At 45.0% G+C, this 15204-nt stretch overlaps 1 protein-coding gene across 5 annotated transcripts in view; it reads right to left on the bottom strand.

The window, feature by feature from the left end:
* LOC111951796 (cytoplasmic polyadenylation element-binding protein 3-like) overlaps positions 1–15204 on the bottom strand; it is a 71536-nt gene that overhangs the window by 14252 nt on the left and 42080 nt on the right. For all 5 annotated transcript variants that reach the window (XM_023970010.3, XM_023970011.3, XM_023970013.3 and 2 more), the window contains 2 exons: positions 14125–14292; positions 6537–6626 (listed from right to left, as the gene is read on the bottom strand). In XM_023970010.3, coding sequence (XP_023825778.1) covers positions 6537–6626; positions 14125–14292 — 258 coding nt within the window. The remainder of the gene's footprint in view (positions 1–6536; positions 6627–14124; positions 14293–15204) is intronic.

Genomic DNA, 15204 nt, shown 5'->3' with positions numbered 1-15204 from the left:
ACATTCTTAAAATAAAGTGGTGATCCTAACTGACCTAAGAGAGGGAATTGTTAATAGGATTAAATGTCAGGAATTGTGAAAAACTGAGTTTAAATGTATTTGGCTAAGGTGTATGTAAACTTCCGACTTCAACTGTATGTAGATATTCCATTAGTATTTGTTTTCTGCCGTTTCCAGCTACAATTGTCATTTACAACATTAACAATGTCTACACTGCATTTCTGATCAATTTTATGTTATTGGACAATTTTTTTTGCTTTTCTTAAAAAAAAAGTACATTTCTAAGTAACCCCAAACTTTTGAAGCGTAGTATACAGTCGTGGCCAAAAGTTGAGAACACAAATACACAAATATTAATTTCCACTAAGTTTGCTGCGTCAGTGTCTTTAGATATTTTTTTCAGATGTTACTATGGAATACTAAAGTATAATTACAAACATTTCACAAGTGTCAAGGCTTTTATTGACAATTACATGAAGTTGCTGCAAAGAGTCAATATTTGCAGTGTTGACCCTTCTTTTTCAAGACCTCTGGAATCCGCCCTGGAATGTTGTCAATTAAATTCTGGGCCACATCCTGACTGATGGCAGCCCATTCTTGCATAATCAATGCTTGGAGTTTGTCAGAATTTGTGGGGTTTTGTTTGTCCACCCGCCTCTTGAGGATTGACCACAAGTTCTCAATGGGATTAAGGTCTGGGGAGTTTCCTGGCGATGGACCCAAAATATTGATGTTTTGTTCCCTGTGCCACATAGTTAGCACTTTTGCCTTATGGCAAGGTGCTCCATCATGCTGGAAACGGCATTGTTCGTCACCAAACTGTTCCTGGATGGTTGGGAGAAGTTGCTCTCGGAGGATGTGTTGGTTCCATTCTTTATTCATGGCTGTGTTCTTAGGCAAAATTGTGAGTGAGCCCACTCCCTTGGCCGAGAAGCAACCCCCACACATGAATGGTCTCAGGATGCTTTACTGTTGGCATGACACAGGACTGATGGTAGCGCTCACCTTGTCTTCTCCGGACAAGCTTTTTTCCAGATGCCCCAAACAATCGGAAAGGGGATTCATCAGAGAAAATTACTTTACCCCAGTCCTCAGCAGTCCAATCCCTGTACCTTTTGCAGAATATCAGTCAGTCCTTGACGTTCTTCCTGGAGAAAAGTGGCTTCTTTGCTGCCCTTCTTGACACCAGGCCATCCTCCAAAAGTCTTCGCCTCACTGTGTGTAGATGCACTCACACCTGCCTGCTGCCATTCCTGAGCAAGCTCTCTGCTGGTGGTGCCCCAATCCCGCAGCTGAATCAACTTTAGGAGACGGTCCTGGCGCTTGCTGGACTTTTTTGGGCGCCCTGAAGCCTTTATCACAACAATTGAACCGCTCTCCTTGAAGTTCTTGATGACTGGCAGCAATATCCTTGTCTGTGAAGCCCTTTTTGTGCAAAGCAATGATGACGGCACTTGTTTCCTTGCAGGTAACCATATTTCACAGAGGAAGAACAATGATTCCAAGCACCACCCTCCTTTTGAAGCTTCCAGTCTGTTATTCGAACTCAATCAGCATGACAGAGTGATCTCCAGCCTTGTCCTTGTCAAAACTCACACCTGTGTGTGAATCACTGACATGTCAACTGGTTCTTTTGTGGCAGGGCTGAAATGCAGTGGAAATGTCTTTTTTGGGGGATTCAGTTCATTTGCATGGCAAAGAGGGACTTTGCAATTAATTGTAACTCATCTGATCACTCTTCATAACATTCTGGAGTATATGCAAATTGCCATCATACAAACTGAGGCAGCAGACTGTGAAAAAAAAAGTGTGTGTCACTCTCAACTTTTGGCCACGACTGTATATATTTTATCCAAACTCGCACGGTCACACACACTCTCACTGTTGTGGATTTAAAAGCATAGGATTGGTGTAAACATTGTCTGGAGGGAGGTTCCACCATTGTTAATGGACAAGGTATCTTTTTTTCAACCAAATCTGTATTTTTGATGTAAATGGCATGTTATAAATGGCATGTCCAGACACCTTTTTAGCGATTTCACAAAATGGAATATAATGTAGTTGATAAAGTTAGGAATGACACAATTTCATGTGTACAACACCCAAAGACCTGCATCACTACACAGAGTTTAAAATCATTCATTTGGGAGTGTTTGAATCCTCTTCATGCTTCATCTGTGCCCCTGCAACTGCAGAACGAGCATGAGGAAGCCTATATCTGGTGGTTTAAGTTTCTTAAAACCAAGCAAAATCGCAAAAACAAAATGTCTGAACACTTCTATCACATGCCATGTACATCCAAAATACAGATTTGGTTAAGGATGGGGACCCTAAAATGACCCAAATCTAACTGCCTGTAGCTCAGGACCTGAAGCAAGGATATGCATATTCTTGATACCATTTGAAAGGAAACACTTTGAAGTTTGCAGAAATGTGAAATTAATGTAGAAGAATATAATACATTAGATCTGGTAAAAGATAATACAAAGAAAAAACATGCGTTTTTTTGGGGTACCATCATCTTTGAAATGCAAGAGAAAGGACAATGTATTATTCCAGCCCAGGCGCAATTGCAATATTGACCACTAGATGGCAGCAGTGTATATGCAAAATTTAAGACTGATCCAAGGAACCATTGCATTTCTGTTCAAAATGTTGTATCAAGAATGCCCTAATTGGTTTAACATATTTTCAAATTCAGAATTGTGCACTCTCCTCAAACAATAGCATGGTATTCTTTCACTGTAATAGCTACTGTAAATTGGACAGTGCCGTTAGATTAAGAAGAATTTAAGCTTTCTGCCCCTATCAGATATGTCTATGTCCTGGGATTTTTTTTTGTTACTTACAACCTCATGCTAATCACATTAGCCTACGTTAGCTCAACCATCCCGCGGATGGGGGGTGGGCACCGATCCCTTAGAGGTTAAAAACAAGTATATTTGTCTTTTAATAAATCCATGGGAGAAAGTATGCAAGTGTACACACTTCAGGGGAAGGGGAATTCGGGCCAGACAGGCAGGCAAGCCGCAGTGCAGAGGCTTACTTAAACAAGAGGAGGAGAGGAGAGCACAGATCTGCAGTGGCTCGTGCCTGAGATTTATAGAGCTTAACTGCTGAGCTCCCGACCGCTCCAAGGGAGGGGAGGAAAGGAAAACATACGGCCAAGCAGAGTTTTGGGCCGTAAAGAACTCCTTTTAAAGATAAACGACAGGTCCGGTTACCTCACGGTCCTACGGCTAACAAAATGACACACGACCAGGACCGCCTGACTCTTTCCCTCGCCGACGGCCAACACTGTCTCCACCAGGCACTCGCCAAACACCAACACATGACCTCACAAACAAGCCACTGCAATTTCACACCTTGACTCAAAAAGTTCCAAGACTCCGCTGTACAAACAATGACCAATTTTCCACTTGATTGACTAACTCCTCTTGGGAGCACAGGGCATCCACCGTGGCTCTCCAAGTCAACTTACTTCACAACTCAATAGCCAACATCAACATTACCTCATAAAACACAGTCATTTTTTGACAGTCAGTTTCCTACAATCACAGTTTAAACGATGAGACTCGCTGTGAGACTTGTTTCAAAAGTACAGTTCAAGTTTCTGTCTGTTGATTTAATAAGGTGACATCCTCATCAAGGTTAATGTGTCCTGATTCAGGAACTAGTGAAACTTCCGAGATTTTCAGCCCTAAGAGAGGAGTGCAGAACTTGACCCTGCAGACTGTTCTGGCCTGTATTAATAAAGCATCTTAGAGGAAGAGTTCTGATCTAGGATCGGATCCCTGCGGTCTTATTCATTATGCTCTGAAAGGCAAAACTGATCCTAGAGTAGCACCTACTCTGAGACCCTTTATGGATACAGGCCCAGGACTAGTAGAAAATAAAATCAGTGAGTACTATCTGTGAAGGATGGAGAGCAGACTCTGGCAAAGCTCATCAGCAAAAATCTTCACACAAAAAAAAATCTGCTCTTTTCCAGTCTGGAAGCTGTCCCAACTGATCATGACTGAAACATACAGCCGAGCTGCCCTGCTGATATTATATATCCTCATAACAGAAAGGAGGAAAGAAGGGGGGGGAGACATGGAGGTGAAGAGGGGTGAAGAAGAGCGGAAGAGGAGAGAGAGAGCAGACATGAGACATACAGCCAAGCTGCCCTGAAAGTAGGCCTATATAATCCAACGAGAGAAAGAGGGAGGGGGAGAGATATGGAGGAGAAGATGGGCGGAGAGAGAGCAGACAAACCCACAGGGAGCTGTAACTCTGTCACTGAAAGTAAGTAAATGCCCCGCTGACAGCAGCTTACATGTGGAGAGGAAGGAGGGAGGAGAGCGAGTAGAGAGGGGAAGAGAGAGACAAACATCTGCTTTCCTCAAACAAACAGGCATGGGAGCGTGACGAGAGCACAGGCAGCCGAGACCAGGGGAGGTGAAATGAAGCTTCACTTATCATCTCAATTTGTGAGAAATCCCTCAATGCATCCTCGATCATCCCCCTTACCCACACATCTTCTCAGTACCATGAGTCGAGATCGCTAAACCCATCCTAGAGGTGAGGGCACTGCAAATGGAGCTTCAGTGGCATCATTACAGAGTGGCCTGACTGTCTTGCCCCCCTAGCCAGAGGGGGTGCTCTGTCCTATTGTGCCAGCCTATGCCTGCCTCATCCAACAACAGCGTAGATAAGCTCCCGGCATCCAGGCTCTGACACAGACACATTATCCTAAAAGCAGCCACTCGAAAAACCACAAAGGAGCCCCCTCTTCTCCTCCCTCGTTCCGCTCTACCGCCGTACGGAGCGGACAGAAATAGCTTCAGCAGCGTTTGGAGCTCGTCTCCAACGGTGACGCCTGGGACTACAGGCCAGGGCTCATTGAGCAGGTGTGAGCAGCACCTCCGTCATGGTGAGCTCATCGGTTGGTGACATCAGCCAGCAGGCAGACAGACAGTCCCCATTCTCTCATCCTGCCTAAGCCCAACACGATCACCATTGGACAAAGGTACTAGGAAGTTTAGGAACAGTGCAGTGGCCCTGTGAACTGACCTCAGGCCTGTTCATCAGGGATAACTGCCTATCTGGCCCCAGGCTTGCAACTGATCCCAGTTTAGACCCTAGATGGACCCTGCCCAGGCCTGGGAGCCACAACATGATTCATCCTAATCTCCCAAACCAAAAACTATTACATAATTGTACAGAGTCACATAACTGCTCATTTTAATGTGACACAGGATTGAAAGAAGTGACTACCAAGTTCCATTAGGTCAGCGTGGAACCATTTTTAATATGGGGGAGAGATTGATGAACGCTTGATGGGAATCCCACATCTGAGAAACACCCATTACAGCCTGTGAAAGGATAGGATGCGCACACATGCGCAGACACATACACACAGTCGTAAGGATGTACACTCGCACTCCAGCTATGAACTTTGGCCTTTAGGACGACTGTCCAAGCTCTTTCCCTCAGTATTGCTGACGTGCCGAGTTCAAACTGCAGAATTGCGAAGACAGTGTAAACAAGGGATTTCAGACGCTCTCACATGGCATTCATGTTTGAAAAGGAAGAGGGGGCCCCTATTAAAAAACATAGGTGGCCCAACACTACATTACAACACCAACAAATGTGGGAAATTACAACAAGCGGAGGTGGTTTCCTTGTGGCTTCCCTCCCTCCCTTACAAGGAATTCTCTGACGTTCAAACCTAACTCATTCCCCTAAAAGGATGCTGCATTTTCCCCTCGCGAGCTTAGGAATACTAGAGAGCCCCGAGCTAAGGCCTATTGAAGATAAAGTGTACCCCCCCCCAAAAAAAAAAGAAAAATCCAAAATGAGCGCGAGAAGAAACGGGCAATTTTCACAGCTTCCCCAGATTACCCAGATATTACCATATGCCTGAGGAATGTCAGCCATTCCCAACCCTCTGCTTTAATAGTTTCCTTAATGACACATTGAAGTGTGTGTGTGTGTGTGTGTGTGTGTGTGTGTGTGTGTGTGGAGGGGCGGCGGAGTGACGTGATACAGGTACAGGGGCCTGGAAGGAAGGTCCCTCTACGCTATGGTCACCTGTCCAAATGAAACCCAAGAGGGCCGGTGGCCAGGGGCAGGAGAAAGCCTTTGCACTCTCCCGGTATTGACAGAAAAACTCTCTCTCCCCTCTGGTCTGAGTGCTCTGGGCCCTTCAGGAGCCTGTAGTGAGACACCACAGAGGGTGTGTGTGTGTGTTTGTTTTTCTATCCCTGAAATAGCAGCAGGGAACCATATAAATAAATAGACGCCTCAACTCGAGACCTGGGTGATCCTTGAATTCTGGGTATCGTAAACCTTCACACACAACCCATGCCTTAGCAGCGCAGCATGATCTCTCTGAGACAATGCCTGAACAGTACCATCTGTTACTGTGGACTGGTAAAGGAAATGTTGATTGGTTAATGTCACTGGTTAGGAGTTGGTCTTCCACAAACATTCATATATTTCTTAATTGAAAAAGGTTATTTTACAGACTGATGTGGCCAAACTGTTCTTACCTTTAGGTGGAAAGTAGGACTTGCTCTCGGCTTTGTGGGGCCAATCCACAACCAGGTGTCCATAGCGACGGAAGCTGTTGGTGATCTCATCTATAGAAAAACAGAACAAAAATTTCAACGCAACACGTAAAGTGTTGGTCGCATGTTTCATGAGCTGAAAAAAAAGATCCCAGAAATGTTCCATAAGCAGAAAAAACGTATTTCTCTCAAATGTTTTTCACAAATTTCTTTACATCCCTGTTAGTGAGCATTTCTCCTTTGCCAAGAAAATCCATCCACCTGACAGGTGTGGCACATCAACAAACGGATTAAACAGCATGATCATTACACAGATGCACCTTGTGCTGGGGACAATAAAAGGCCACTAAAATGTGCAGTTGTGTCACACAACACAGTGCCACAGATGTCACAAGTGTTGAGGAAGGGTGCAATTGGCATGCTGACTGCAAGAATGTTCACCAGAGTTGTTGGCAGAGAATTTAATAAACATTTCTCAACCATACGGCAACTCCAATGTTTTTGGGGGAGAATGTGTCAGTACGTCCAACAGGCCTCACAACCGCAGACCACGTCTATGGCGTGGTGTGGACGAGCGGTTTGCTGATGTCAACATTGTGAACAGAGTGGTGGTGGGGTTACGGTATGGGCAGGCATAACCTATGGCCAACGAACACAACTTCATTTGAATCGATGGTAATTCAAATGCACAGAAATACTGTGACGAGATTCTAAGGTCCAATCGGAGGCCCATGTATGTCTTTTAAAGTATATGTGACCAACAGACGCATATCTGTATTCCTAGTCATGAAATCCATTGATCGGGGCCTAATTCATTCATTTCATCTCACTGATTTGCTCATATGAACTGTAACGCAGTAAAATCTGTGAAATAGTTGCATGTTGGCTTATATTTTTGTTCTCTACATTTGTCCACATGATGCACAATTGCATGTCAAGCAAGCCATCAAAAATGTTGTCTGCATGCAATCGACAATACCAAAATGCCTGTTTTCCAAATGCTTTCCAGTTTACTGCATTTATATATGCATTTGTTTTATTTAACCTTAAATTTAACTCGGCAAGTCAGTTAAGAACTTATTTACAATGATGACCTTCTCTGGCCAAACCCGGACAACGCTGGGCAAATTGTGCGCCGCCCTACGGGACACCCAATCACGGCCGGATGTGATACAGCCTGGATTCAAACCAGGGACTGTAGTGACGCCTCTTGCACTGAGACGCAGTGCCTTAGACCGCTGCCATAGACCACTCGGGAGCCCTATTAAACCCTTGTATTGTGGCAACTCATGAATATTCCAAGAGGCCATGGGCACGCATTGTTCACTAATTCTCTCTATGTTTTTTTTGCGTGTTTTGTGTTCTGTGTTCGTGAGCGTGTTTACTCATGTGCACGTCTGAGCCACATTAAGCCGTGTCACCATTCCAGATTCCCATTGTCCTGCTATGCCCTCAGGCCCTACTCACACTCTGAGATACCACACTATCACATCTGCTGCCAGACTGACTGCCAGCTCACTGCCACAAACCCACAGAGCATAACCAGTCAGTCCACAGGCCCAGAGAACCAGCTCCATGACTGATAGACAGCATACAGACTGACAAAACCAGCCCTTTAGGGTGGAAGGGAAAGGGGATACCTAGTCAGTTGCACAACTTAATTCATTGAACTGAAATGGGTCTTCTGTATTTAAGCCCTCCGAATCAGAGAGGTGCTGCCTTAAAATCAACATCCTCGTCATCGGTGTCCAGGGAGAAGTTGTTGTTAGGGGTTAACTGGGCTTCCCAGTTAGGGCTTCCCCCAAGGTTGCTTAGCAGTTCAGACGTCTTTTTCTGTTCCGTATTGTTTGTGTCCTGTATATATATTTACACCTCTCTTCACTTATCTTTTATTTATTTTATTATCCAAGAACTCAACTACAAAAGCTTTCCTGCAAAAGCTTTCCTGCAACCCGCTTCACCAATTACTAAAAAGTAATATTTACCTCAAACTGAAAATCCATCGTGGAAGCCAGCCAGGGGCTAATTCAGAAGCTAGCCTGAAAGCTAACCAGTAGCTACTCCGATAGCTAGCCAGAAGCTAATCTGTAGCTGCCCCGAAATTAGCCGGTTTGCTGGCTAGCGTTGGTTTTCAGCTGGCCTCGTGTTGTGGTCATCAGCTATTCCTCTAGCTCGATAATATCCGGCACTTTTGTGCAACGCGACTCGGACCGGAGCATTCCGGGACTTTTCTTCTCTCTCAGTTTCCCGCGATTCCAGCCGCAGGCTCTGGTCACTTGCACCTGACTTCGCAGCTAGCTAGCTGCAAACCGTGTGACGATTGGCTTACGTCGACCCCGAGCAAACTCAAAATCATCCTGGAGCTAGCCAGCTGAGGAGTTCCATCACCATCCGGACACGTTTCTTTTGTTGCTGCTGCAGATACGGAACCCCACCGGGCCTTCACGTCTGACTGCCGACGTTATCTGCCCGAGGGATTTATCCAACTGGCACCTCCGTCCCGACGTTACCTGAACGCTCACCTGAGGCCCGCTAATCGTTAGCTGTCTTATCGGCTGCTACCTGAATAAGCATACCGACAACTATTATTTATTTTTATTTTTATTTTTTATTTATTTTTTTTCTCCCTTGGGTCACTATATCTGTTCTGCCAATTTGGATTGATCCCCTCTCCACACGGAACCCCACTACACGGAACCCCACTAACTTACCGACGGAAACGCACGAGGTATCTACAAACAGACCTCCATTCCATGCTGCTACCGACAGCCACATACCCGGCCAGCTGTCTGGATCGCCACGACCCCAACCAACCTCTACTCACTGGACCCTTATTGATCACCCATTAAGCATGCCTCTCCTTAATGTAATATGCCTTGTCCATTGCTGTTCTGGTTAATGTTTATTGGCTTATTTCACTGTAGAGATTCTAGCCCTGTTCACTATACCATATCCAACCTCTCAGTTCCACCACCCACATATGCGATGACATCACCTGGTTCCAATGATGTTTCTAGAGACAATATCTCTCTCATCATCAACTCCATACCTAGGTCTACCTCCACTGTATTCACATCCTACCATACCTTTGTCTGTACATTATTCCTTTAAACTATTTTATCGCCCCCAGAAACCTCCTCTTACTCTCTGCTCCAGTAGCTTTGGCGACCAATTCTCATAGCTTTTAGCCGTACCCTTATTCTACTTCCTCCTCTGTTCCTCTGGTGATGTAGAGGTGAATCCAGGCTGCATAGTACCTGGCTCCACTCCTATTCCCAGGCGCTCTCTTTTGATGGACTTCTGTAACCGTAATAGCCTTGGCTTCATGCATGTTAACATTAGAAGCCTCCTCCCTAAGTTTGTTTTGTTCACTGCTTTAGCACACTCTGCCAACCCGGATGTTTTAGCCGTGTCTGAATCCTGGCTTAGAAAGACCCCAAAAACTCAGATATTTTCATCCCCAATTACAAGATTTTCAGACAAGATAGAACGGCCAAAGGGGCGGTGTTGCAATCTACTGCAAAGACTGCCTGCAGAGTTCTGTCTTACTATCCAGGTCTGTTCCCAAACAATTTGAACTTCTACTTTTTAAAAATCCACCTCTTAAAAACAAGTCTTCTCACCGTTGCCGCCTGCTATAGACCACCCTCTGCCCCCAGCTGTGCTTGGACACTATATGTGAACTGATTGCCCCCATCTATCTTCAGAGTTCGTGCTGCAGGCGACCTAAATTTGAACATGCTCAAAACCCCAGCCACCTACAATCTAGCTTGATGCCCTCAATCTCACACAAATTATCAATGAACCTACCAGGTACCACCCCAATTCCGTAAACTCGGGTACCTCATAGATATCATCCTAACAAACTTGCCCTCCAAATACACCTCTGCTGTTTTCAACCAAAGATCTCAGCGATCACTGCCTCATTGCCTGTATCCGTAATGGGTCAGCGGTCAAACGACCTCACTCATCACTGTCAAACGCTCCCTGAAACACTCAGCGAGCAGGCCTTTCTAATCGACCTGGCCGGGGTATCCTGGAAGGATATCGATCTCATCCCGTCAGTAGAGGATGCCTGGTCATTTTTTAAAAATGCCTTCCTCACCATCTTGAATAGCATGCCCATTCAAGAAATTTAGAACCAGGAACAGATATAGCCCTTGGTTCTCTCCTGACCTGACTGCCCTTAACCAACAGAAAAACATCCTATGGCGGTTCTGCATTAGCATCGAACAGCCCCCGTGATATGCAACTTTTCAGGGAAGCCAGAAACCAATATACACAGGCAGTTAGACAGCCAAGGCTAGCTTTTTCAAGCAGAAATTTGCTTCCTGCAACACAAATTCAAAAAAGTTCTGGGACACCGTAAAGTCCATGAGAGATAGAACACCTCCTCCCAGCTTTCAACCGCTCTGAAGATAGGAACACTGTCACCACCGACAAATCCACTATAATTGAGAATTTCAATAAGCATTTTTCCACGGCTGGCCATGCTTTCCATCTGGCTGCCCCTACCCCGGACAACAGCACTGCCCTCCCTCTGCTACTCGCCCAAGCTTCCCCCATTTCTCTTTCTCAAATACAGTCAGCTGATGTCCTAAATGAGCTGCAAAATCTGGACCCTCAAATCAGCCGGGCTAGATAATCTGGACCCTTTCTTTCTAAAACTATCTGCTGAAATTGTTTGCCACCCCTATTACTAGCCTCTTCAACCTCTCTTTCGTGTCGTCCGAGATCCCCAAGATTGGAAAGCAGCTGCGGTTATCCCCCTCTTCAAAGGGGGGACACCCTTGACCCTAACTGCTACAGACCTATATCTATCCTACCCTGCCTTTCTAAGGTCTTCGAAAGCCAAGTCAACAAACAGATTACCGACCATTTCGAATCCCACCACACCTTCTCCGCTATGCATCTGGTTTCAGAGCTGGTCATGGGTGCACCTCAGCCACGCTCAAGGTCATAAACGACATCGTAACCGCCATCGATAGGAAACAATACTGTGCAGCCGTATTCATGACCTGGCCAAGGCTTTTGACTCTGTCAATCACCACATCCTCATTGGCAGACTCGACAGCCTTGGTTTCTCTTAATGATTGCCTCGCCTGGTTCACCAACTACTTCTCTGATCGAGTTCAGTGTGTCAAATCGGAGGGTCTGTTGTCCGGGCCTCTGGCAGTCTCTATGGGGTGCCACAGGTTCAATTCTTGGACCGACTCTCTTCTCTGTATACATCAATGATGTCGCTCTTGCTGCTGGTGATTCTCTGATCCACCTCTACGCAGACGACACTATTCTGGTATACTTCTGGCCCTTCTTTTGACACTGTGTTAACAACTCTCCAGGCGAGCTTCAATGCCATACAACTCTCCTTCCGTGGCCTCCATGCTCTTAAATACAAGTAAAACCAAATGCATGCTCTTCAACCGATCCTGCCTGCCCCTGCCCGCCTGTCCAACATCACTACTTTGGACGGTTCTGACTTAGAATATGTGGACAACTACAAATACCTAGGTGTCTGGTTAGACTGTAAACTCTCCTTCCAGACTCACATCAAACATCTCCAATCCAAAGTCAAATCTAGAATTGGCTTCCTATTCCGCAACAAAGCATCCTTTACTCATGCTGCCAAACATACCCTTGTAAAACTGACCATCCTACCAATCCTCGACTTCGGTGATGTCATTTACAAAATAGCCTCCAAAACCCTACTCAATAAATTGGATGCAGTCTATCACAGTGCCATCCGTTTTGTCACCAAAGCCCCATATACTACCCACACTGCGACCTGTACACTCTCGTTGGCTGGCCCTCGCTTCATACTCGTCGCCAAACCCACTGGTTCCAGTCATCTACAAGACCCTGCTAGGTAAAGTCCCCCCTTATCTCTGCTCGCTGGTCACCATAGCAGCACCTATCTGTAGCACGCGCTCCAGCAGGTATATCTCCTAGTCACCCCCAAAACCAATTCTTCCTTTGGACGCCTCTCCTTCCAGTTCTCTGCTGCCAATGACTGGAACGAACTACAAAAATCTCTGAAATTGGAAACACCTATCTCCCTCACTAGCTTAAGCACCAGCTGTCAGAGCAGCTCATAGATTACTGCACCTGTACATAACCCATCTACAATTTAGCCCAAACAACTCCTCTTTACCTACTGTATTTTTTTATTAATTATTTTGCTCCTTTGCACCCCATTATTTTCTGTCTCTACTTGCACTTTCTTCCGCTGCAAACCAACCATTCCAGGGTTTTTTAGTTTTATTTTACTTGCTGTGTTGTATCACTTCACCTCCATGGCCTTTTATATATTTTATTTATTTATACATATATTTGTTTGCCTTCACCTCCCTTATCTCACCTCACTTGCTCACATTGTATATAGACTTATTTTTTTTTTCACTGTATTATTGACTATATGTTTGTTTTACTCCATGTGTAACTATGTGTTGTTGTATGTGTCGAACTGCTTTGCTTTATCTTGGCCAGGTCGCAATTGTAAATGAGAACGTGTTCTCAATTTGCCTACCTGGTTAAATAAAGGTTAAATAAATAAATAAATAAATAAAAAAACTGCCTTGCTCAAGGGGCAGAATGGCAGATTTGTCCACCTTGCCGGTTCGGGGATTCGAACCAGTGTCGTTTCGATTACTGGTCCAATGCTCTTAACCGCTAGGCTACCTGCCACCCATTTAGCCCACTGAACCAGCAGACCACCAAAATACATCTGCAGACTAGAGGTCGACCGATTATGATTTTTCAACGCCGATACCGATACGCATACTTCAATGTGGCAGTTTAACCCACTGTTCCTATATGTAACGCAGGACACGCTAGATAAACTAGTAATATCATCAACCATGTGTAGTTACCTAGTGATTATGTTAAGATTGATTGTTATTTATAAGATAAGTTTAATGCTAGCTAGCAACTTACCTTGGCTTCTTGCTGCCCTCGTAACAGGTAGTCAGCCTGCCACACAGGCTCCTTTTGGAGTGCAATGGTTAGAGCATTGGACTAGTAACCGGAAGGTTGCATAAACGAATCCCCGAGCTGACAAGGTAAAAATCTGTAGTTCTGCCACTGAACAAGGCAGTTTAACCCACTGTTCCTAGGCGTCATTGAAAATAAGAATTTGTTCTTAACTGACTTGCCTAGTTAAATAAAGGTGTAAAAAAATAAAATACTTTTTAAAAATATATTTAAAAAATATATAAAATTTAAAAAAATACAAAAAATTGCAAATCGGTGTCCAAAAATACCGATTACCGATTGTTATGAAAACTTGAAATCGGCCCTAATTATTCGGCCATTCCGATTAATCGGTCGACCTCTACTGTAGACCCTCATCTAGCTTGTAAATCCCTCCTCCCTCCTTACTATCCTAGCCTGCACAAAACTATAGTATAGTGAATGTACAGTAAGGTGCTAGCCTGGTCCAAGACCTGTTTGTGCTGTCTTGTCAACTTCTATGGTCGTTGCCACGGCGAACACTGACAATGACCATAGGAGATGGCAAGACAACACAAACAGATTTGGGACACAGGCTAGTACCACTGCCATCTGTCTGTACCTTCATCTATGTCAGGGGGCAGGCCTCCAACAAACACCTTCCTGGAGTAGCGCTCCATCCGCTCTTCGTTCTGACAGCGCGTGGGCGAGTCCAACCCCGGGGTCAGAGAGGGGTCACCGTGCCCGTCGTCCAGGAAACCGTCCTCAAAGGGAAAGAGTGAAGAACGACCTGGAAAGAGAGAGTGGGGYGCGYGGGGGGGGGGGGGMGGGVATWGAGAGGGAAAGAGAGAGAACAAGCAAGGATAACAGGGAGAAGAGAAGGGCACAGAACAGAAGAGAAGACAGGAAGGATATGAAAGAGAGAGAGAGAGAGAGAGAGATGGTGTTATTATAACTGGTAACAATAGAAGTCTCCTTACAGAGGAAGGTCAAATCACCATCATGCTGCTGCATTCTTCAAACATTGTGGGCCTGCCTGCCGTCCTCGGGCGAGACACCTTTTTTTTTTCATATTTTTTTTTCCAGGTCACCTATATGTCCAAAAAGTAAACAATAAATAATAATGTTATTTATGTTTTTGAAAATAAATCTTCGGGATCAAAACCATTTTTTGCTGTGTAATCTTAAACAACTAAACCAGGTAGAGTGTGTAGAAAATATAATTGACCTATATATCTTTAAATAAGATCTGCTGAGAACTAACAATCACCAAAGTAGAGTCAGAGTGACACTAAAATTCCAATAATGATGCATTGAGGAATATTTTTGGCATGGCCATGGGGCTCTCACCAATGTTGTTATGTTTGAGTCACTCAGATAACATAAGCCATAGCAACATTTGTAGAATTGCAGGAAATTAGTTTTAACAAACAGCAAAATTTTGTCAATGCGGCCAATCCGGCACCTCTGCCACCCACACCCACCATTTAAGTCCCACGTTGACCCAGAAAAAAACCCTGAGTCCTTCAAAGCCTTCTTACACCAGATAGACCCTTGTTCCTGCGGGCAAATGGAACAAGGGGTGGAGAGTGCAGGAGGGATGACGACAAGACGGCAGACCATTTGCCACAGCAGTAGATTACCTCTTACAGGTGAGAGCAAAGAGGACTGTGTACTGACTGAATGGAGCTGCATGTATCTA

This window comes from Salvelinus sp. IW2-2015, linkage group LG25 (assembly GCF_002910315.2).
Source record: "Salvelinus sp. IW2-2015 linkage group LG25, ASM291031v2, whole genome shotgun sequence".
Lineage (NCBI taxonomy): Eukaryota > Metazoa > Chordata > Actinopteri > Salmoniformes > Salmonidae > Salvelinus > Salvelinus sp. IW2-2015.
This window is presented reverse-complemented; position numbering and strand designations above follow the sequence as displayed.